This window comes from Olea europaea, chromosome 7 (assembly GCF_002742605.1).
Source record: "Olea europaea var. sylvestris chromosome 7, O_europaea_v1, whole genome shotgun sequence".
NCBI classification, from domain to species: domain Eukaryota; kingdom Viridiplantae; phylum Streptophyta; class Magnoliopsida; order Lamiales; family Oleaceae; genus Olea; species Olea europaea.
This window is the reverse complement of record NC_036243.1, coordinates 1328919-1352435: the sequence shown is the minus strand read 5'-3', so window position 1 is coordinate 1352435 and position 23517 is coordinate 1328919. Positions and strand designations below refer to the sequence as shown.

At 32.2% G+C, this 23517-nt stretch overlaps 2 protein-coding genes and 1 pseudogene across 2 annotated transcripts; 2 read left to right on the top strand and 1 right to left on the bottom strand.

Moving 5' to 3' along the window:
* Window positions 1–1828: 1828 nt before the first annotated feature.
* On the bottom strand, window positions 1829–3568 carry LOC111396645 (dCTP pyrophosphatase 1-like). Its single transcript, XM_023023077.1, has 2 exons — window positions 3320–3568; window positions 1829–2425 (listed from the first exon to the last, which is right to left on the bottom strand). The coding sequence occupies exons 1-2, from the start codon at window positions 3494–3496 to the stop codon at window positions 2099–2101; spliced, it is 504 nt and encodes a 167-aa protein (XP_022878845.1). The 5' UTR covers window positions 3497–3568; the 3' UTR covers window positions 1829–2098.
* A 3712-nt stretch (window positions 3569–7280) lies between these two features.
* On the top strand, window positions 7281–9889 carry LOC111396642 (auxin-induced protein PCNT115-like). Its single transcript, XM_023023076.1, has 5 exons — window positions 7281–7631; window positions 7948–8148; window positions 8623–8795; window positions 8881–8983; window positions 9319–9889. Exons 1-5 carry the CDS (start codon window positions 7404–7406, stop codon window positions 9655–9657), a joined length of 1044 nt encoding a protein of 347 aa, XP_022878844.1. The 5' UTR covers window positions 7281–7403; the 3' UTR covers window positions 9658–9889.
* Window positions 9890–17633: 7744 nt separating this feature from the next.
* LOC111396644 lies at window positions 17634–20710 on the top strand (annotated as a pseudogene).
* The last annotated feature ends 2807 nt before the right edge of the window (window positions 20711–23517 follow it).

The following is a 23517-nucleotide window of genomic DNA, read 5'->3' as shown; positions in this document are numbered from 1 at the left end:
AAAATGAATTTTTAAAAGAATGGAACTCAAAGAAGGGCTTAATTACTTAAACTATAAGGCTTAGAAATGATTTAATTGTAAGATACTTTTAAGTTTTTCACGGAGAAAAGTAATAACCATTAGAAGGAAAAGATAATATTTCGTAATATAAACAATAATATCCAGACAAGACGCATGGTATACCGTTAATCAGTAAAATACATTATCCAATATAATTCATTATGATTTCTTGTATATTCCTAATTCTATGATAATGATAACTCGAATCTTAAAGATTGCTCCAAATCAATAGTTGGTTTGACAAAAAAAATTTTAAGCAAACTTTTGATAAAAATTAATGAAATATATTATTGAAAAGTTAATAAAAATTATGAATTTCAATAAATATGTGCATAAAATTGACTGTTTACTCTAACTTTTAACTTTTTAAGAACAAGCACTGAATAATTTGAAGCAAAAACAAATGGAATAATAAATTTAAAATTGATGGTGAGTTCTCACACTAGCTCACTCTATTATTATTTACAAAGTTTAGCACGACAGATCTAGAAGAAACTAGAGTGCCTTAGCTCTTGTTTGAGCCATGTTATTGGAATGAAAATGCATTTTTAAATAGTATATTGATGAAAAATGTGTGAATGAAAAATAAGGAAAAATTTCGAATTTACGTGTAATATTATTTTATTTAAAAATGTGTAATTAAAATAATGTGTGTAATTAAAATAATGTCAAATCACTGTTGAAAAATGTATTTTGTTCAAATAATGTGGCTCAAACATAGCATTTCTATCAATCTACCACAACCTTTTGATTTGAATTTGTAAGTTAAAAACATAGTGAGTTTTAGAGGACTACCAACAATGCCTTATGTTTGGCCAAATGTTCGTAAATATTTTAGTCAAATAACTTTTATCTATACATTTCGTAGAACTTATTACCAACTCCATCATTCATTTTATCCTTATTTATAAGAAAAATGCTATATATAGAGGATTTCTCACGGATTTTCTACGTGTGATATTGTGGCAGAGTTTGTGTGGTTCATTTTTTCCTATTATTTTGCCATTTTTCACCCAGAAATTGTCAAGTATCCTTTCCGTATGAATTCTGTGAGCCAGACTTGTAAGTGTAGCAAGGTTTTATTTATCACTTAAGCCATTTGTACAGAAATTTTTTCACAGAATTTCATCAAATTACTCTCATGTGTAGAACCCACCGTGAATAAAAAATTGCCAAAAAAACCCCCACCCACCCCCCTTATGTGTGTGTTTTGACAGGCTTCTGTTTGAAACCTGCTTGTACGAACAGCAAGTTTATTTATTTATAAACACGTTGTCAGACCCGTCAAATTTAGCCAAGGTAGTTTTAAGCATTCTTTAATAGTAAAGACCCACTCAACAAACTTCAAAATGAAAGTGACTAATCCCAACTTTTTTCAGGCATCCAACATATGCAAGCTATTTGAGTGGAGCATAAATGTTGTAATTTGGTCCATTAAAATACTTATAGAGGCCCTACCATGTCACTACCAAAAATCTTAGCTAATCCAGTAAAATAATCTAAAATTCAGCCTTAATAATGAATGCCAAAGAGAATCTTTATTTGAAAAACTAATAATATTAATATATGCCCCCCAAAATAACCATCAACTAGGCCATTCTAAACAGTGTTAAATAAAAAGAAGCTAAAATCTTGTCCATTGAACATGCACTTGAAGAAAGAAATTCAAACGCTAATCAATTTCTAGCATTCAAGCCAAAGTCCAAAAGAATTTGATAAAGGGATTCATGTAATCGATCTCAAATTTAGCAAACGATCAAAACCCATAAAGCATACCACCCAGGATGGAGCTCATGCAAAACCAATCCTTATTTGCACATATGATACACAAACCAATTTAGTCACATGATATGGGTCATATGTCATACTTTGCCTACATTGTACAAGACAAAGCATCACACTTTATACTGTGCCCTTCTCCACCTTAGATGATAATGAATCCACTACAGGAGTTTATGTCTAAAAAGACAAATACAATGGAAGGCTGAAAAGACCCCAAAATATAAATATAACAAAGACAAGAACGCTACTAATAAGATCATAAACCACCATTTTCATTGCTGGTGGTGGCATCGGTGGCAGCGGCGTTGAGGGCAGTTTCAGTACTGGTCTTGATTTGGTTATGCTTTTGAGAAGAGCCTTTGCAAAGGCTGATGGGGTATTTTATTGCATTGAGTTCAATCTTTCTAAGTGCAGCTTTACTAAGATCAATGCCACAAATGTCTGATAGCCTAACAAGGTAAAGAAGAACATCTGATAATTCTTCACCCAAGTGTAATTTTTCTTGTTCTTCCCAATCAGGTAAGCCTATTGGGACCTCACCTTTCCACTGAAAGATCTCAGACAATTCTCCCACTTCACCCACCTGAGACACAAATGGATTATTGGAATAAGCATTAACATGAAAAGACACAAAAGAACGGTACAGGCAGCTAGTGGATAAAGTTAAAGTTGGTTCTTTTTAAGGTGTAATGGCAACTTTATCATGCCTGTGTTGACGTTGCTGCTTGAGACAGTACTCTGACTGCAAAGTGCTATAATGATCTAATGGAAAAGTTAAGAAATGGCACAACAATCAAGACTACTCAGTTTGGACACAAAAAAGCTTTAGAGAAATGATTTCTCTTGTTTCCAAAAGTCATCAGTCAACATTCCTTATAAAATTTGACCCAAAAAAATAAATTTTCATTCCTCAAAACAAATAGACAAAAAGAATCAAGAAATGATTTTTTTTTAACACATTTTGCTGTTACTGCATCTATTATTTTTCACATCCATTTTGCGAGCTCAAAGTTCATAGAAAGAGAACAATTTACACACAAAAAGAAGAAAGAAAACCCAAATTTTCTGGCAATTTTTATGTTCAATGTGCAGAATAAAAGGAGAAAATTTGACACAAAAGAAAGATTAAAAAAACCCACATTTTCGGTGAGAGATCAAAGGTTAAAAATAACTTGAAAATCATAAGACAGACTCCTACAGATTCTATGTGCATGGTAATAAGAGAGAACAACACAACAATGGCTGTGTGTTTACATATATAGCAAGTCTGAAACTTTGGGGTTTATGAAATTCAAAGAATTCAACCACTAAATTCATTTTGTACAAGACTAAAACCAAAACTAGATATAAATATACATACATTTATGGAAGCGAAAGAAGAACACACAACACATACACACAGACAAACTCAATAAGATCAACGATTTACGTAAATAGAGATTTTTATTTGCATATATGAAATCAAAATGGTACAAACCAGTGCCAAAAGCAGATTTCTGGGGCTATGGAACTGATCCCAGTCTCTTTCCTTTGCAAAAAGTGCCATTTTTTCCTTGAGCTCTTCAAGGGTCAGTCCTTCACCTAATGCTCCCTTCATTCCTTCTCTGTTTACTGATGCCCCCACCGCCACCGCTGCCGTTTGGGTGTTGCTCATTAAGCCGGCCGTGAGCTTCTACAAGAGAGAGAGGGTAGGGAGCGTATATAACGCCTAGGAAGCTGATATGCATATAAGCTAATGTCAAATCAGCCCTAAAGGTTTACACCTTGTTTGGGTTTTATTTAGTTTGATAATACATTTCTCTCTTTTTTCGGAGGGTATTTGATACACATTTTTAAGGAAAAATGAATTTTAAAATACTAGATTGATAAAATATGTGTAGATAAAGAATAAAAATAAGTTTTTTATTTATATTTAATATTATTTTAATAAAAAATGCATAGTTAAAAAGAAGAGAGTGAAAAATATATTTTGATAAAAATGAGAATTAAATGGGCCTGAATCACATTTTTCAACACAATAATATTACACGTAAATTTAAAATTTTTTCTTATTTTTTAATAATACATTCTTCAAAAAATAAATATTACAAAATAGATTTTTCTCAAAAATCTAATTATAATGAAACTCAAACAACGGGCATAATATGAATTTCTACTCCTCACAATCAATTTGACCATTTTTGCAAAAATAAAAAATAAATAAAAATAAAAAAGTTGTATTTTTGTCTTTTGACAACGCAAAATAGACACTTTTTGCTAACTTTTTACGAAGTTGACCGATTTCTTAACACCATCTTAAACTTGGCTACAATTCAATTTACCCCTTGCTTAAAGTAATATGTCATATATATATATATAAGCACATTAGAAACATTTAAATCGTTTCCAAAACTAATTGATAGGGGACTCCGTCAAGAGGATGTGACACACACACACACAAACACTTATATATTGTCGAGTTCCATTAGAAAAACTAAAATTTATATTTTATAGGCACATATAATTATGATTTTGTTATTTTTCTTTGCAGAAATAAAGGATACGTGATAAAAATCTATAGAACACATTGAAAATCAAATTTGAACTAGAGTGCCTACTCATTAAAACCAATTTCATGGAGATTGAAAGCCTTTTGAAATATTTTGCATTAGAGGTATTTTTTTATATTATCTCACGTTTTGCTTACATGACAAAATTTTTAAAGCTATTTATAGTTGCATTGGAGTACTCTTACGAGAAAGATGATAGGATGAGTTCTCTTTTCTCTTCATATTTTTTTTTTCACTTTTTTTGTCCTTTTTCTTGGGATATATTTAACTAGAAATAAGGGCATTTTAGTCTTTTAACAAAACTTTGACATTTTTAACCATCAATTGTATGAAAACTGTCCATAAGGACCTATTCCGTTCATTAATTGAAAGTTTGGAATGTTTGTTCCAAGATTTAAACTTTAAGGATCATTTACAAAGCAACTTTATAGGATGGGGACCATTTGTGCTAATTCTCCACATTTGTTGATTAAAATGAGATTTTTAAATACTGAATAAGATCTGAACAACTTTGGAATAAGTTTAATAACGATAAAATATCTAAACTCTGTCAATTTTTAGATCATTCTTAGGGAGGAAAATAGCCATTTTTATAGATATGAAGCTCTCGCGCCGAACCTACCAAATGGCTTCAAGCCATAGTACTCGATATATAACTTTCACGTGGCAAGTTTGCCTGATTAGTGGAGGGGGGCGTCCAAGTATTTTGTACACATGTTATTGAGATTGTGTGACTATTAGATTGTGTAAGTTTGGAGTACTGGCTTCGCACCCTTGTAACTCTATGAGGTGAATGACAATTCATATACATTTTTTTTCATGTTTTATCTCAGTTGTAAAATGCTTATTTTTAATTACACATTCGATCAATAAAATAATTGTACGTAAATTCAAAATTTTCTCTACTTTTTAATCACACATTCTCCAAAAAATCACAATTATAAAATTCATTTTTTGTGGATAAAAACGAGATCAAACAAAAGGCTTAGTAATTTATTCGTAAAATCTATTTGACTGTATTTGCTAGTAATAACTCACATGTATTGATGGATTGATGGAGGTAATATCCTTTAATATATACTCTTTGTTTCTATATTTTGTCTAAATTAATTAAACAATTCATTTTTCTTATACGAGAAATTTGTAATTTCATCCTTCATCTTTTACAAAATGTAATAAATATATCCTCAATTTTTATTTTTTTTTATTTGTAGCAAAACTCTTCTAAAATTTCCAAACTTTTTACTAGCATTTTGATAATTAAATAAATTAGATCACGTTATTGTCGACATTAACAAAGAAGAGAAAAAGAAATCAATACATTATCTTTAAGAAAAATAAGTCAACTCTTATAGAATTTTTGAAGTCAAATTCGTATTTCTTACGTATTCCCTTAGGTTAATCCTCCCAAATTATAGTCCAAACAAAGAAAGTTAAAGACTGAAGCACAAGTTTGGTTTAGATAAATAATAAAATTTTAATAAATTTTGATATAAAAAAAAAAATACTAACCCTTATTCAGTGGCCTTAAAATTTTTAAAGCATCGTTTTGAATAGTATTTTTTGAAGGACGTGTAGTTAAAAAGTAAAGAAAATTTTGACTTTACTTATAGAATATTTTATTAGATGAATGTATTATAAAAAATGAGTATAAGAAATAAATTAAAGTAAAGTGATGAAATCAAACAGGGCTTAATAAGTGTGTGATTTTAACTTTTACTAAAATTTTAATCTAATTTTTTTAGTTGAACCAATATATAATTTATAATTTATTAAATATAACATCGAGTGGAAATCATTTTTGGAATAAGAATCCTAATGAACCTAAAAAATGATAAGGGCCCAGCATGACGATTTGACCTCAATTACAATTCAATTATTTTAATAATACTTTACTTTTCGTTTTTAATATTTAATAAATACTACAAAATTCTTATCATGTATGAACTTCGTGTTATTAATTCTCAGTAAATTAACATTTATCGAAATTTAATGAATCTTGACATGCATAAATCTGGAGTTATTATAGATAATTAAATTTATTTGTATTCATGTATGTAGAAATGTTATAATATGTGTTTAAATTCATGTAGTAGCAATTAATTCTTATGTACTAATGTAGTATAAAAATTTTGCTCATTTGTAGTAATTTATCATTGCAAAAAAATTAAATCATAGAAGTTGAATTTTGAGAGCACAATTTTTCTTCTCTTGAATTTATATTCTAGATTTTATTTTCTTTAATTTGTTTAGTCTCACCAAATCTTATCAAAATATTACTTTTACAACATTTATAAAGTAAATTAGAATAATATGCAGTATACGTTCAATTTTAACTAATATAAACCAAAAGTTGTAAAATATCTTCAAAAAATTAAGCACTTCTAATAATAAATTTATATGCATCGAGCTAAATGATTTAAATTAAGCGTTCTTATTTTTGGATATCAAAATAAAAAAAATCTTCTAGAAATTGAAATTCTAGCCATAATTCATAAGACTATCTAAGATTTACACTTTCAATTTATGTGAACTTTAACCTATTTTTATTTTCTTAAGAAAATATGGGCATTCTACTGAAAGAAGGAGTATTGATGGAAAATAAAGTCTCCAAAAGTGAATTATTTCTTTTTATTATTAGAAGAATGAAATCTTCATAATGAAAAACTTCCACAATTTCCACAATGAAAGATAAGAAAAATCTCACCATCCAATATAATAATTTTTCCAGTTTCATAGTCAACCATGATATGAACACCACTCCCTTGAGATGAAATCCCAAACGACATTTAATAATTTAACACATCAAGTCATAATTTTTTTTGGATGATTTTAACTTACCACAATTCAATAATTTTGAAATAACGTCACGTTCAACTTTGACAAGTGAAATGAAAGATGCTTTGGATCAATGGCCAGCAGTTTTCTTTATAAAACAAGAGGAATACTCATCATTTTTACCTGTAATTCCATTTCTTCCTTTACCTGACAAACCCTTCGGATTCCAGAATAATGGCAGCAGAAAGCAGTGTAAAAGTGCCCAGAATCAAGCTGGGTTCACAGGGACTGGAAGTGTCTGCACAAGGACTAGGATGCATGAGCATGTCTGCATTCTACGGCCCGCCCAAGCCGGAAAGCGACATGATCAAGCTCATTCACCATGCCATTAACTCTGGCATCACTTTTCTTGATACCTCCGACGTCTACGGACCGTACACCAATGAAATCCTCCTCGGGAAGGTACTATCTCTTCCTCTGTATCATTTCTGCAATTTTTGAGCATGATGCGTTTATCATTTTCGACTAAATGCCGCAACAAGGATTTTATAATACTGTAGCATGAAGCTCCGATTGAAGCAGGTTAACATTGAATTAATAAATTAGTTTCAAACTAATTTTGAAATTGCTTGAGATGGTAAGTCTTTTATGTACTTCCTGGAGACAGTTCTTGAACCTTACTCTAGCTTGTTTATTTATTGTTCTGCACTTCTTATAGTCGCCAGTCTGTAATAATCAATTTTAATGTTTAAGTACTGTTTGCTATCAAATTGAATAGGCTTTGAAGGATGGGATGAGGGAGAAAGTGGAGTTCGCTACGAAATTTGGGATTACCTTTCAGGATAGCCAGATGATTGTACAAGGAGACCCTGCTTATGTACGAGCTACCTGCGAGGCCAGCTTGAAGCGGCTTGATATTGATTGCATTGATCTTTATTACCAACATCGCGTTGACACACATGTACCTATTGAAGTCACGGTTAGCTCTTATTCTCCTTCGCATTTATTTATCTCCTGGATCCTTAATATACCGAAAAAATTGTGATTATTATTGATATCAAACCAATAGAAAATTCATGCAAGTTAGATCTTCTAATCCACAATTTGGCCAAATAAAGAACTTCAATTTTGTTAATTGATTTCTTGATCAACTTCAGAATCCAATTTCAGAAAAAGATTGCTGTTCTGTAAGTTTTTGAGTTTGACTCAATTACTATAAATCCTCATGTCCTTATTCTCTTCTACTTTTTCGGTTACAAAAAGCCTTAACTTGCTTTTATTTGTTTCTAAATGCTATGAAGGTTTGATGAAAGATCGCATCAAGCTCATCTTTTCGTACTTCCTTGAAAATTGATAATCTGTATATTGTAAATTTGAGTATTAGCTCTTATTTGATTCCACATGTTTCTTACTTTAGTGCCTTCTTCTTCCTTTGGATATCTCTTTATGCAAGATTGGAGAACTAAAGAAACTAGTGGAAGAAGGTAAGGTAAAATATATAGGCCTATCGGAGGCCTCGGCTTCAACAATCAGAAGAGCACATGCTGTTCATCCAATAACAGCAGTGCAGTTGGAGTGGTCTTTGTGGTCAAGAGATGTGGAGAAAGAAATAATTCCTACTTGCAGGTTTGATGATTATTGTGATCATTTTTCTTTTTTTGAGCCAGTAAGGTATATAAATTTCTAACTCTTTCTTTGGTTCAATTGTTAGAGAACTTGGCATTGGAATAGTAGCATATAGTCCTCTTGGACGGGGATTCTTGTCATCCGGTCCAAAAATGGTTGAAACTTTATCTGAAGACGACGCTCGAAAGGTTTGTTTGCTTTATACTTCGAATCATCCAGAGTTTCAATTTCAACTATGAATATAATGTGAATCTGTTGTGCAGACCATCAACATTTTTTATTTATATATGATACAAATATAGCTAAGATTCTTTGGAATTAAAAAATCTAGTTATGTAGCTGCGGATGCATAATATTAAGTAATTTTTGCTACCGTATTTAGAAGCCAATTCATCCCAGTCCCAAAACGTATTTGTTTTTGGATACAATCTACAGCAGTAACTATAGTGTATAAGCTAAACATCTTTTTGGTAGGTGTGGTTATAATTTTGACGTTGAAAGATGTGCTTTACGTCTTTTGCAGTATCTTCCAAGATTCCAACCCGAGAATCTGGAGCATAATAAGAGATTGTTCGAGAGAGTGAATGATATGGCAATTAGAAAGGGGTGCACGCCTTCACAGCTAGCTTTAGCATGGGTTCATCATCAAGGAACCGATGTGTGTCCCATACCTGGTACCACAAAAATCGAGAATCTCAATAAAAACATAGAAGCGTTGTCTATAAAACTGACGAAAGAAGACATGGCTGAACTCGAATCTATCGCTTCAGCTGATGCCGTCAAAGGTGATAGATATACTCCTGGTTTTGGTACGTGGGAGCATTCAGACACTCCTCCTTTGTCAACTTGGAAAGCTGTGTGAAACCACTTAATCTGTATGCTAAAATTACCTTACTGGAATGGAGAGAAGATTGAAATAAAATTGGCATTACAACGTACTGAGCAAGCAGTTTCCATTAAATGGCGATCTTTTATAACTGTATTGTGATTTGGTTTTCAAACTACAGTCATCTGGATTGCAGATTAAAAGTGTCGTACTTTCTTCGCAAGTGTTGAACCTACAGTTGGCAAGTACTATGGCATTTATGTTTACGCATGTGTGTGCGTGTTTACATTGATCCTTGGAATGCTGTCAACATAATTTCTATTTGTTGAGAAGGTAAAACATTTATGGAAAAAGCTCCCTGCACAGGGCCTGTACAAGGGTTGTCACATGGGAGTGGACCATGCAGGTAGCACATTTGAATATTTATACTACGAGCCTTCTGACTAACTATTCTTGAACCTTAGAGAGTAGGGACAAGGTCACCATAAATATGATGGAAGAGGACCGGCTTTTGACTTCTTGGATAATTTTGTTCATTTTTATTGCCTTTCAATTCTTGTAGGCGCCCATGTTTTCGCCACGTTTGGTATCCATTTTTTTCAAAATGCATTTTTCTCTCTTTTTTTTTCAACCACATATTCTTTATTAAAATAATATTACACGTAAATAAAAAAAATTTCCTTATTTTTCAATCACATATTTTCCATCAATTTACTATTGAAAAATACATTTTTACATAAAAATGTATTCCAAACACCCTCTTTAATGTTCTTATGTTTGCTTTCAAATGTGGGCTTTCAAGGATGAGATTTCATAGTCTAACATAGTAAATTGAACATGTCTCGATAGCCCCAATTTGGCCCTCATTATTTCAATTTATAATTTTTGAAATAGTGTGTGTATATATATATATATATATAGAAGATTGTGTGATAGAAAATAAGAGAGAAAATTATAATTTGAAATAATGGAGGACAAATGAGAGCTTAGTTTTATTGTAAAATTATTTGTGGTTACATATTGTACCCATCTAAATAGTACTCACTTGGATTGCATGTGCATGTCTAACTAGAGAAATTTTGATCGGACAATCCTATTGCTCATGATAAGTGTATTTTATACACCTACTTTGAGCATAAAATAGGGTAATTACTGGTTCTTTTGACAAAATATATCTTAAATTGTTGTGTTTTATGTTAAACAGGTAAAGTTCAATGATTGAACAAAGAATTGGAAGAAACAAAAAGAAAACCCAGAAAAAGTGTGAAATCCAAAAGACAGGGACCAAGTTGCAAATGATCCATAGATGAGACGAACAATGAAATGGAGATTGAAGATGCCAAGGCTTTAATGGTATACAATTGAAGATAAAGGAATAAAATTACAAGAAAAAGTGGGTTAAATAAAGCAAAATTAAAGTTTGAGGATTAAAGTGCAGATATTAAAAAGTTTGGTTGAACCTTACGATGAAGATTCGAGAGTGTTAGGAGTCAATCGGACATGTAATATTATTTTTTAAAAAATTGTGTGATTGAAAATAAGAGAGAGAGAGAGAGAGAGAGAGAAAAATATAATTTGAAATAATAGGGGGCCAAATGGGAGCTTAATCCATTGTAAATATGCTATCGAATAGCATTAAGTATCCAGTAAAATAACATCAAATTCCTGTTGTAGCACCGTGTGCGACATCTCAACAAGGATTTGTGGGGTGGGCAACACGTAAAGTCAGTCCAAAGTGGCTACAAACAAGAGTGATGTGACTTAAAAAATGAATGAATCCAATTGATTGACTTGCTATTTGTTGGGCAGGGTCATTGGCTAAGAGCTAAAACATTGGCCCGCCCCGCCCCTCCTCTTCCAACGCCCCCAAAAAAATAAAATGATTCAAGTATCCATGGTTTCGATTTGAAACAAAGAACCGTATGGGACTCGATCGATTCTCGTTTTCTAATATTTTTGGAATCAAACTCGAACCGAATTGGGATGTTCAGTTTCGAATAAAATGGCCAACCTAATTTGCACCAATTCCCCATATTTTATTGAGTAAAAGGAGGGTTTTACAATATTCGGCGAGATTAGAATAAATTGGCATGACCTGAGCAATCCGAAATATCTGAACTCTCTCAATCTTCGAATCTTCCTTGGGAAGAAAATGACCCCTTCTATATATGAGGAAAGCTCCCCTTCAAATCCCCTCATTCACTTCAAACTACAACACTCTTCCTTGAGATGTGTGATTTTCAGGCAATGAGGTTGCCGTGATCAGTGGAGGAGGGTGGTGGTTACGCAAGTTGGGAGAGGAGCCACTTAAGTGCAATCATTAATTATCCCTTTCTTTTATTCCGTTATCTTTCCCTTTTTACAAGTATTTTTATCGACGGTTATTAACATTGTGCGACTATAATGCTTTGTGAGTATTTTTATCGACGGTTATTAACATTGTGCGACTATAGTCGCCCCCTTGTAACTCTTCGAGGTGGATGCCAACTTGTATATGTCTTGCGCCATGTTTTATCCAATGTGTAAATTGCCTCTTTTGCATATAACAATATTTATCGTCGAGTTTTCGAAGTAATTTAACTTTGGAATTTTATTTTTAAAATCGTTTCGACTTTGATATTATTCGCCAAATATAACTAACGTATATTGAAGGATTGATTTGCTTGCTATGGAGCTAGTCTCCTTTAATGTATATTCTTTTGCGTCTCTTCTCTTTATTTTGCTTTATAGAATTTTAAATAAACTATTCATCTTTCTCATATCTATCTCACGACGCTAATAGATTATACAGAAGATTTTAATCACTATTATGATAGTGAAATAAAAAGAATCTGATCCCTCATAAAAATGGGTATAGTTTATTATTTCATAAAAAATCAAAAATGGAAAAAAAAAAAAAAAAAAAAAAAACTTAGCGCTTGTTTGGTTTGGATTAAATTTTGATTTTAATCTAAATTTAAGTCAAAATCAAACAATTAATATTAACATAATCTTTCATGTATCCTACAAATTTTCAACCACACATTTCAAAAACAAAAAAGTCACAAGGCCAAGTTAAAATAGCCCCTTCACATGGCGCCCCTATTTTTTGGCCTAGTTACTTGGCCAAAAAGTAGGGTTGTTTCAAAAATTTCTATCAAAATTTATTAAAAAATCTAATTTTAATCCTTGTCAGACATCATCTAACGGGGGTGTCCCCATTTCAGAGTTTAATAGATTTCTTAATATTTATAAATTCTCATGGATTGTGTGAAATTTCATAGAATTTAATAGATTTCATAAGATTTGAATGGATTTCTATTTTGTAGATTTTAAAAGATTTTCATGGATTTTATAGATTTCAATAGATTTTATAGATTCTGGGTAAAATTTATAAATATGCTTAACATAAGCCACAAATTTTTACTTCTTCTTTAACGACTCATTCTTACACATATGCACGTTAATAAATCACAGAAAATGATCGAATCCTTGTTTAATTGTTTGTTAAACATTGAGTATTATAATAGAGCTTCAATAAAAAAAAATACACCCACTATTCAACAAAATGCGAGAGTGGGAGAGGACAAAAATATGTAGTGTTAAATAATCAAAGTCGTAATCAATATGAATTAGTTCAAAAGGCCACAACCTTGTGAGATACAAACACACAGATGTATACATACATGACCGCAAGGCAATTAATTACATACCTCCAGAATTCTCATTGACCATGCAGACATAAAAGAAAAAATTGTGGGATACCATCCTCACATGTCATGGCTAGGATTTGCAGGTATATATAGAAAAACACACAGCTCTTCCCAAGAAAAAGGAATATAGTACAGAACTTGAAAAACGAAGTTGTTCCAGATGCATACTAGAAATCGTAAATTACCATGATAATTTCCAACACATTTATAAAATAGTAAGCAATATATAGCTTCAATAAGAAAAAATAAGTTCAATAAAAAATCACATCCAATATTCAACAAAAAATAGTAATCCTTCATAAATTATCATCAATTGAAAAGTTCTCATACACTATCTTTTCATAGTAGAGAAATGTGAGATAGAAAGAAGAAGAAAATATTGTTCAAGAATGGGGGTGGGGGTGGGGGGGAAGAGAGAGAGAGAGAGAGAGAGAGGGCAGCAAATATGGAGAGATGTGAGAAATGTTGTGAAATTTTTAGGTTTGGGTTAAAATTGTTACTGATTTTTTGTACTTATATTTTTACCTTGAAATCCTTCAAAATCTATCAAAATCTATATACTTAATGAAATCTTTTAAAATCGACTAGTTATTGAGGATATCTAAATTTCAAAACTACCTATTAAAATCTATGTTGAGTACACCTAAATTTATAAGTATTTTTAAAAATCTAGATTGGGGACACCTATATTTTAATGAATTATATTTAAATCTGAATTGAGGGTACTTCAATTTATATGGAGTTTTAAAATCCATCAAACTCTAGATTGAGGACACCCTCCTAAATAAATTTGTACTCATTCTTCTAGATCTGTATGACACATCATCATTATAAATAACTAGCATCAATGGACCACTTGACTACTTATGTTTCAAGGAAAAATTGCTGTAACGGTCCCTAACTTTTTCATTTTTTACAGACTTTAGTCTAACCTTCAATGTGTCCTAGTGAAGGTTCCTAACTTTTCATAGATATGCACCTGAGGTCGACTTGGATGGAAAGTTTCTGAAACACCATCAATTGACTTGAAAAATTAAGGAATCAACAGCCAATAAAACTGTCCAACACACCGTCCAAAAAGATAGTTTTTGGGTCAACTGAAAGTGTTTTGGACGGTTTCCATCGAAAAGGACCTCGGGTGTATATCACTAGCACAAAATGAAGGTTTGGATAAAGTCTGCAAAAATAAAAAAAATTAGGGACCATTTCTACAATTTTCCCTTGTTTCAAAGACTATAGCAACAAATTGACTAATACAGAGACGAAAGCTGCCAAACTAAGATGGCGACTGAAGCATCTCCTCGACCATGATTTCAATCTCTTACATGCCATGCTATCAAAGGACCTAAATAGTCTAGTCACCGAACGCACTAACTCATGTTTGATTTTTAACTAAAATCAGATTTTTAATTTGATTTCAATCTCATGTGTGATTAAGCCCCCCTATTATTTTTTATTACATTAAATTAAATTTTTCTCTCCTACTTTTAATCACATAATTTTCAATATAATAATATTATACATAAATCAAAAACTTTTTAACCACTTATTTTAAAAAAAAAAAAATATTATTCATCTCATTATAATTTACAAATAATAGGGCTCGAACGGGGGCTAAAAATGACTTTTGAGGAAAAATAAGATTTAAAAAATGAGGGACAGTTCTTTGGCATGACATTTAGTCCTTGTTTGAGCCTCATTCTTTTAAAAAATATATATATTTTTCAGCAGTATTTTGACATCATTTCAACACATTCTTCAATAAAATAATATTACAAGTAAATGCAAAATTTTTCCTTATTTTTTAACCACATATTTCTCATCAATACACCATTCAAAAATTTATTATTTCCTTAAAAATGGGACTCAAACAAGGACTTACATTTACTTTTGTGTTCCATAGCAAAGTTTTTGAAGAAAGCAACCAGAGTTTTTATTTGAAGAAACCTTTAAAAGTACTTTCTATTTCAGAGGTTGTTTTAGCAGGACAGACCCTGAGAATTTTGAGACCCTTAAACATAATTTTTTTTTCAATCGTAAAAATAATAAATATTAAATAAATTATATATCTATATTTTAAAAGAAAACATGGTACCATCCAAAATGAGCATTCATTGGAGGATTGGAAATTATCTTATCAATATTGGACTCATTTCGAAACTCGTAATAAATTGTACATTATGGACTCGAGAAAAAACTAATTTGAATAAACCAAATAGTAGTTATAACTCATTAAAGTAAAGTACTTAATGTGTAATATTAGTTTCCAAATTAAACCATATTACTATAAAAATATTGGGCTCATTTGATAGCTCATAATTAATTATGTATATTAAAATTGAAAAAAAAAAAGAAAAGAAAAGAAGAAGTTATTTTGAATAAGCTCGAACTAAATTATAACCGATAAATTATAGACAAATAAAAATTTAATTAATTCATCTTTTAGTTGGGAATGTAGTTTCTTCCATTGTGAGGCCCCTATAGGATTAGAGGCCCTAAGCCATTGCCTGGTTGGCTTGGTCCTAGGGCTGGCTCTGAATTTTAGAGGAAGTCATTAGATTAATTTTTTTAAAAAAACTCTTCAAACTAAAAAAAATATTTTTATAAAATTAGTCAAATGAGTTTAAAAGCTGTTTTTGGATTTCAAATACTTTTAACATTTCAAAAATGATGTGAAACTAACAGGGGTATCCCCATTTCAGAGTTTAATAGATTTCTTAATATTTATAAATTATCATGGATTGTGTGAAATTTAATAGATTTCATAAGATTTGAATGGATTTCTATTTTGTAGATTTTAAAAGATTTTCATGGATAGATTTCAATGGATTTTATAGATTTTGGGTAAAATTTATAAATATGCTTAACATAAGCCACAAATTTTTACTTCTTCTTTAACGACTCATTCTTACACATATGCACGTTAATAAATCACAGAAAATGATCGAATCCTTGTTTAATTTTTTGTTAAATATTGAATATTATAACAGAACTTCAATAAAAAAATATACCCAATATTCAACAAAATGCGAGAGTGGGAGAGGACAAAAATATGTAGTGTTAAACAATCAAAGTCGTAATCAATATGAATTAGTTCAAAAGGCCACAACCTTGTGAGATACAAACACACAGATGTACACATACATGACCACAAGACAATTAATTTCATACCCCCAGAATTCTCATTGACCATGCAGACACAAAAGAAAAAATTGTGGGATACCATCCTCACATATCTTGGCTAGGATTTGTAGATATATATAGAAAACACACAGCTCTTTCCCAAGAAAAGGGAATAGGATACAGAACTTGAAAGACGAAGTTGTTCCAGCATGCATACTAGAAATTGTAAATTACTATGATAATTTCCAGCACATCTATAAAATAGTAAACAATAAATAGCTTCAATAAGAAAAAATAAGTTCAATAAAAAATCACACCCAATATTCAACAAAAAATAGTAGCCTTTCATAAATTATCATCAATTGAAAAGTTCTCATACACGATCATTTCACAGTAGAGAAATGTGAGATAGAAAGACGAAGAAAATTTTGTTCAAGACTGGGGGGGAGGGGGGAGAGAGAGAGAGAGAGAGAAGGCAGCAAATATGGAGAGAGGTGAGAAATATTGTGAAATTTTTAGGTTTGGGTTAAAATTGTTACTGATTCTTTTTACTTATATTTTTACCTTGAAATCTTTCAAAATCTATCATAATCTATCTACTTAATGAATTTTTTAAAATTAACTAGTTATTGAGGACATCTGAATTTCAAAACTACCTATTAAAATCTATGTTGAGGACACCTAAATTTATAAGTATTTTTAAAAATCTAAATTGGGGACACCTATATTTTAATGAATTATATTTAAATTTGAATTGAGGATACTTCAATTTATATGGAGTTTTAAAATCCATCAAACTCTAGATTGAGGACACCCCCCTAAAGCTATAGAACACCAAATTGTAAATCATATTGACATTAAACAGGAAGCAATCCATGTATTACACTTCGACGTAATTATCTAAGAGGGTGTTTGGGAGATATTTTTATGTAAAAATACATTTTTGAATAGTAAATTGATGGAAAATATGTGATTGAAAAATAAGGAAAAGTTTTTTATTTACGTGTAATATTATTCTAATAAAAAATATATTGTTGAATAGACGAGAGAGAGAAATATATTTTAAAAAAAATGAGTAACAAAGGGGCCTAAATGAACTTTCTCCTTCCATGGAAGGAGATGCGGAGGAATTATACTGCTTGACTCTTGTCCGGGGGGTTTTCAAGCAGTACAACCCAAAGCAGAGAGAATCCCAATAGAAATGTGTAATTCCTTTTCGACACGGGCACTGCTACTTAAACGGGGTCGTAATAGCTAATTCTTTCGACACTGCCACAGATTTCAACTTAGTCCTTTTTACTATTTCTTACGTAGTCACTTACGTCAATCCTCCTAAATTATAATCCAAAAGTAAGAAAATGATGAAATGACAGTCAGCTGCCATGGATCAGTGGCATCGATAGCAGTTTTCTTTATAAATCAGGAGGAATACCCTGTAATTCCATTTCTTCCTCTACCTGAAAAACCCTTCAGATTCCAGTATAATGACAGCAGAAAGCAGTGTAAAAGTGCCCAGAATCAAGCTGGGTTCACAGGGACTGGAAGTGTCTACTCAAGGACTCGGATGCATGAACATGTCCGTGTTCTCTGGCACGCCCAAGCCGGAAGCCGAAATGATCAAGCTCGCTCACCATGCCATTAACTCCGGCATCACCTTCCTTGACACGTCCGATGTCTATGGGCCGCACACTAATGAAATCTTCCTCGGGAAGGTACTATCTCTCCCCATATTTCTATACAATTTTTGAACGTCATGCGTTTATCATGTTTGACTAAATGCTGCAACGAGGATTTTATGATACTGCAACATGTAGTTCCGATGGAAGCAATATAACGTTGATTTAATAATTAATTTCAAACTAATTTTGATTTTGAGGTAAGTTTCTTATGAACTTACTGGAGACTGTTCTTGGCCTTACTCTGGTTTGTTTACTTATTGTTCTGCACTTCTTATTGACGCCAGTGTGTTTATGTACTGTTTGCTATCAAATTGAAAAGGCTTTGAAGGATGGGATGAGGGAGAAAGTGGAGTTGGCTACAAAATTTGGGATTACTTTCAGGATGGCCAGATGTTTGTACAAGGAGACCCTGCTTATGTACGAGCTGCCTGCGAGGCCAGCCTGAAGCGGCTTGATATTGATTGCATTGATCTTTATTACCAACATCGCATTGACACACGTGTACCTATCGAAGTCACGGTTAGCCCTTATTCTCCTTCGTGTTTATGTATCTCGCGTATCCCTAATATTCCCAAAAAATTGCCATTATTATTGATATCAAACCAATGGAAAATTCATACAAACAATTAGGCCAAATAAAAAACTTCAATTTTGATAATTGATTTCTCGATCAACTTCAGAATCCAATTTCCGAAAAAAAGATTGCTGTTCCTTAACTTTTTGAGGTTGATCGAACCACTATAAATCCTCGTGTCCTTGTTCTCTTCTACTTTTCCTGTTACAAAAAGCCTTATCTTGCTTTCTTTTTTTTGTTTCTAAACGCTATGGTTATTTGATGAAAGATCGCATCAAGCTCATCATTTTCGTACTTCTTGAAATTGATAATCTGCATATTGTAAATTTTAGTATTAGCTCTTATTTGATTCCTCGTGTTTCTTATTTAAGTCCCTTTTTCTTCCATTGGATACCTCTTTATGCAAGATCGGAGAACTAAAGAAACTAGTGGAAGAAGGTAAGGTAAAATATATAGGCCTATCAGAGGCCTCGGCTTCAACAATCAGAAGAGCACATGCTGTTCATCCAATAACAGCAATGCAGTTGGAGTGGTCTTTATGGTCAAGAGACGCGGAGAAAGAAATAATTCCCACTTGCAGGTTTGATTATTATTGTTATCATTTTTCCCTTTTTTAGCCACTATGGTATATAAATTTCTGACTCTATCCTTGGTTCAATTGTTAGAGAACTTGGAATTGGAATAGTAGCATACAGTCCTCTTGGACGGGGATTCTTGTCCTCCGGTCCAAAAATGGTTGAAACTTTACCTGAAGAGGACCCTCGAAAGGTTTGTTTGCTTTATACTTCGATTCATTCTGAGTTTCAATTTTAACTATAAATATATTGTGTATTTGTTGTGCAAACCAACAACTATTTATATATGATACATATATAGCTAAGATTCTTTGGAATTAAAAAGTCTAATAAAGTTATGTTGTTGCAGATGGATAATATTAGGTAATTTTGCCTACTGTGTTTAGAGGCCGAATTCATCCCACACCCAAAATGTGCCCTTGTTTGAACCCCTTTTTTCCACAAAAATACATTCTTCAACAGTGATTTGACATCATTTTAACTACACATTCTTCAATAAAATAATATTACACGTAAATCAAAATATTGTCCTTATTTTTTAACCACACATTTCCTATCAATACACTATTCAAAAATTCATTTTCTCTCCCAAAATGGGGCTCAAACAAGGGCTGTATTTGTTTTTGGATAAAATCTACAACACTAACTATAGTATATAGCTCAACATCTTTTTGTTAGGTGTGGTTATAGTTTCGGCTTTGAAAGATGTGCTTTGTGGCTTTTGCAGCATCTTCCAAGATTCCAACCCGAAAATCTGGAGCATAATAAGAGATTGTTTGAGAGAGTCAATGATATGGCAAATAGAAAGGGGTGCACCCCTTCACAGCTAGCTTTAGCATGGATCCATCATCAAGGAACTGATGTGTGCCCCATACCTGGTACCTCGAAAATCGAAAATCTCAAAAAAAACATAGAAGCGTTGTCTGTACAACTGACGAAAGAAGACATGGCTGAACTTGATTCTATTACTTCAGCTGATGCAGTCAAGGGTGATAGATATGGTCCTGGTTTTGGTACGTGGGAGAATTCAGACACTCCTCCTCTGTCAACTTGGAAAGCTTCTTGAAAACACTTTTTCTGTATGCTAAAATTACCATACCGGAATGGAGAGAAGATTGAAAATAATCGGATAATTGAGATCACAAATTGAAAGCTATCGTCACTGTAGATCAGTATTTTTGAAAAAGTGATGGCTAACATTGCAGAGTTGCTGTATTGTATTGTTGGCCTAGGGCTTTGAATTAGATCTGAAGGGTTTCGAAGTCACAAATGGTGATGGTTGACATTGAATTGTTGTTGTACCTTCCTACTTTTGAATTTATGAAATGGTGTTGAGACTTAGATTGGGACTTGCTGTGACGGAATTGAAGAGCTCCATTATCCTGTAAACTGTGATATTCAAAAGAACCATTGGCCTGTAAACCGTGAGTTGCATTAACGAAAATTGAAAAAAACCCGTTGTTATGGATTTGTGACCTGTACACTATGACTGTGAACTGTGAACAACTACATGTAACTTGTGATCTTTAATTTGTAACTTGTGATATTGATCCAATGACCTATAATCAATTTTCTTAAATCTTTGACCCGTGGATATTGATCTGTTATCTATAAAATATGACATATGAACTATTACCTATGACCTGTAACATATACAGTGTGACCTGTGAACTCCAATTTGTGACATAAAGACACATATGATTTGTGATCGGTTAAAATTGTTTTTGTGATCTATAAAATATAACTCATGAAGTGTGACCTATGAATATAAATTAGTGGTCTGTGACTGATTCTAATTTATTTGTGACCTGTGAATCTGTGGCATGCTCAATGACCTGTGAAACACAATCGTCATCAGTATTACCAACACTACCACAGTATCACTCCTTCACCAGATGAAATAATTATAAAGATGGGATGCCATAATGTAACAAAATAGGTCATTTCCAAGTTTATATTTTTTGATACAAAAGTGAATGTACAGAGAGCCCCATAGCTGCACCAACACCACTCTCTCCACAACCAAAACAAACAGTAAAAAATTGATGTATGGAGACACCACCACCACCAACCAAAACCCTTTGTTAGAAACACCACCACCACTCGATAAAATTAATTATACATATCACACCACCAACCACCACCATCACTCCATCACCACCACAACTGCATGCGGCATTGCTGATTCATCGTCGAAATTAGGGTTCTTCATCAAGTGAAGAATTAGGGTGCAATTATCACCATCGTTGTTGCTTCGCACCATCATCAGTGACACTGGTGTTACCTTTTGATTAGGGCATAGGAGATGGAGAGGGAAGAGAGATGAGAGAGAGAGTAGAGGGAGAAAGTGTACATAGAGATATTTGGTGGAGATTAAAATTATATATATTTTTTTTTTATAAATTGTGATGGAAGTTTTTGAAATATGTGTGATTAATATTGATTGTTTAACTTTATTTTAAATTAAAATTAAATTTTAATCCAAACTGTTTGATTGATTACTAATAATATATTTATTTAATAAAAATTAAATAATAAATTATAACATGAATTATAAAAGATGAAACATAAAATTTTCTTTATGAAATTGAGAATATCTGTCACAATGTAATTTCCAATAATTGTATTGAGATTTGGTTTTGAAAAGCCCAAGCACAAACAGTTCTTTCTTTGCAATTGTTGTACCTACAGTTGGCAAGATGGAGCTACTATAGCATTTATCCGTGTGTATGTTGGTGTTTTTTACATTAATTCATGGAAATGCAGTCAATATAATTTCTATATGTTGTGAAGGTAAAAAAATTATATTAACAGCCTTATGACACTATTCCTTTTTTTTTTTTTTTCCTTTTTTACAGGGAATCCGCAACTGCTACCTTTCGGGTACGCACTGGATAAATTTTCGGGTTGACGCAATAGCCTACAAACCACGCCAACAAGATAAACCGCACTAGACAAATTCTCGTGCGATAAGTTCGACCGAGAAAGTGTTACCTTATGAAACTATTCTTGAACCTGGCTCTGATACCAACTATAGAGAAATGCAATCCAGCTATTCTAGCCCACAACAAACAATCAGATCTGAGGCATACAAATACATGGCCTGACTCTTAGGATTGCAAATCTCCCTTATTGATCGTTAGTCTGCAGCACAATTTTTAATGCTAAGGATCTTCAAGAGAAGCAATAGCAGAACATACTTTTGTTACTGCTCAAATTGCTGGTTTAACATTATTGATAAAACTAATATTAGTATTCCGGATTTCATTGATAAACAAGAGAAATTAGAAACTCATAATCTGAAGGAACTCAAAGATTTATTTTCTGAAAAATTTCGATAATCCACAACAAAGGAGGAGAGTCCCCTTTTATAGGAGGAGAGTCTCTTTCAATTAAATATGATAGAAGAGGACCGGCTTTTGATTTCATGTATGACTTGTTTATTTTTATTGCCTTTCAATTCTTGTAGGCGCCCATGTTTCGACGTACGAATGTTTTGTACTGTTCAAATGTGGGGTTTCAAGAATGAGATTTCAGTCTAACATTGTGAACAGAACATGCACAAGAAGAAAGAAATTCCTCAATTTCCAATTTTCAAGTCAAAATCCAAATAAAATCGTTAGCCAATAATACAAATTATTTTCTTAATATCTAGTAGAAATAGAAGAAACAAATATACCCGCCAAATACATATTTCAACACTTTCATAATCCATTGTCGATATGCTACCAAATAGCATCAAGTATCTAGTAAAATAACATCAAATTCATGTTATGGCTGTGCGCAGCACCTCAACAAGGATTGTGGGCGGGCAACACGTAAAGTTAGTCAGAAGTGGCTACAGACAAGAATTATATGGTTTAAAAATGAATAAATCTGATTAATTTGGTTACTTATTACTTGTTAGTCAGCGTCATTGGGTAAGTTAATACATTGCCCAAAAAAAAAAAATTTTGATTCCAAAATGAAGTATCCATGGTTTTGATTTGAAACCAAGAACTTTACGACGCCCAGTTGGTTCTTGTTTCCTAATTTTTTGGAACCGAACCCGAACCCCTTGTTCCAATTCGAGATGTTCGATTTCGATTAAAATATCCGACCTAATTTGCACCAATTCCCACATTTTATTGGGTAAAATGAGGTTTTTACAATATTCAGTGAGATTAGAATAAATTGGTATGAGTCGAGTAATCTAAACTCTCTCAATTTTCAAGTCCTCCTTTGGGAAGAAAATGACCCCTTTTACATATAAA

Coding starts and splice junctions, on each gene's coding strand:
- LOC111396645 (XM_023023077.1), bottom strand. CDS start 3,496: ATGAGCAACACCCAAACGGCAGCGGTGGCGGTGGGGGCATCAGTAAAC. Junction 2,426..3,319: donor GAAATCTGCTTTTGGCACTG/GTTTGTACCATT, acceptor TTTGTGTCTCAG/GTGGGTGAAGTGGGAGAATT.
- LOC111396642 (XM_023023076.1), top strand. CDS start 7,404: ATGGCAGCAGAAAGCAGTGTAAAAGTGCCCAGAATCAAGCTGGGTTCA. Junction 8,149..8,622: donor ATGTACCTATTGAAGTCACG/GTTAGCTCTTAT, acceptor TCTTTATGCAAG/ATTGGAGAACTAAAGAAACT. Junction 8,984..9,318: donor CTGAAGACGACGCTCGAAAG/GTTTGTTTGCTT, acceptor CGTCTTTTGCAG/TATCTTCCAAGATTCCAACC.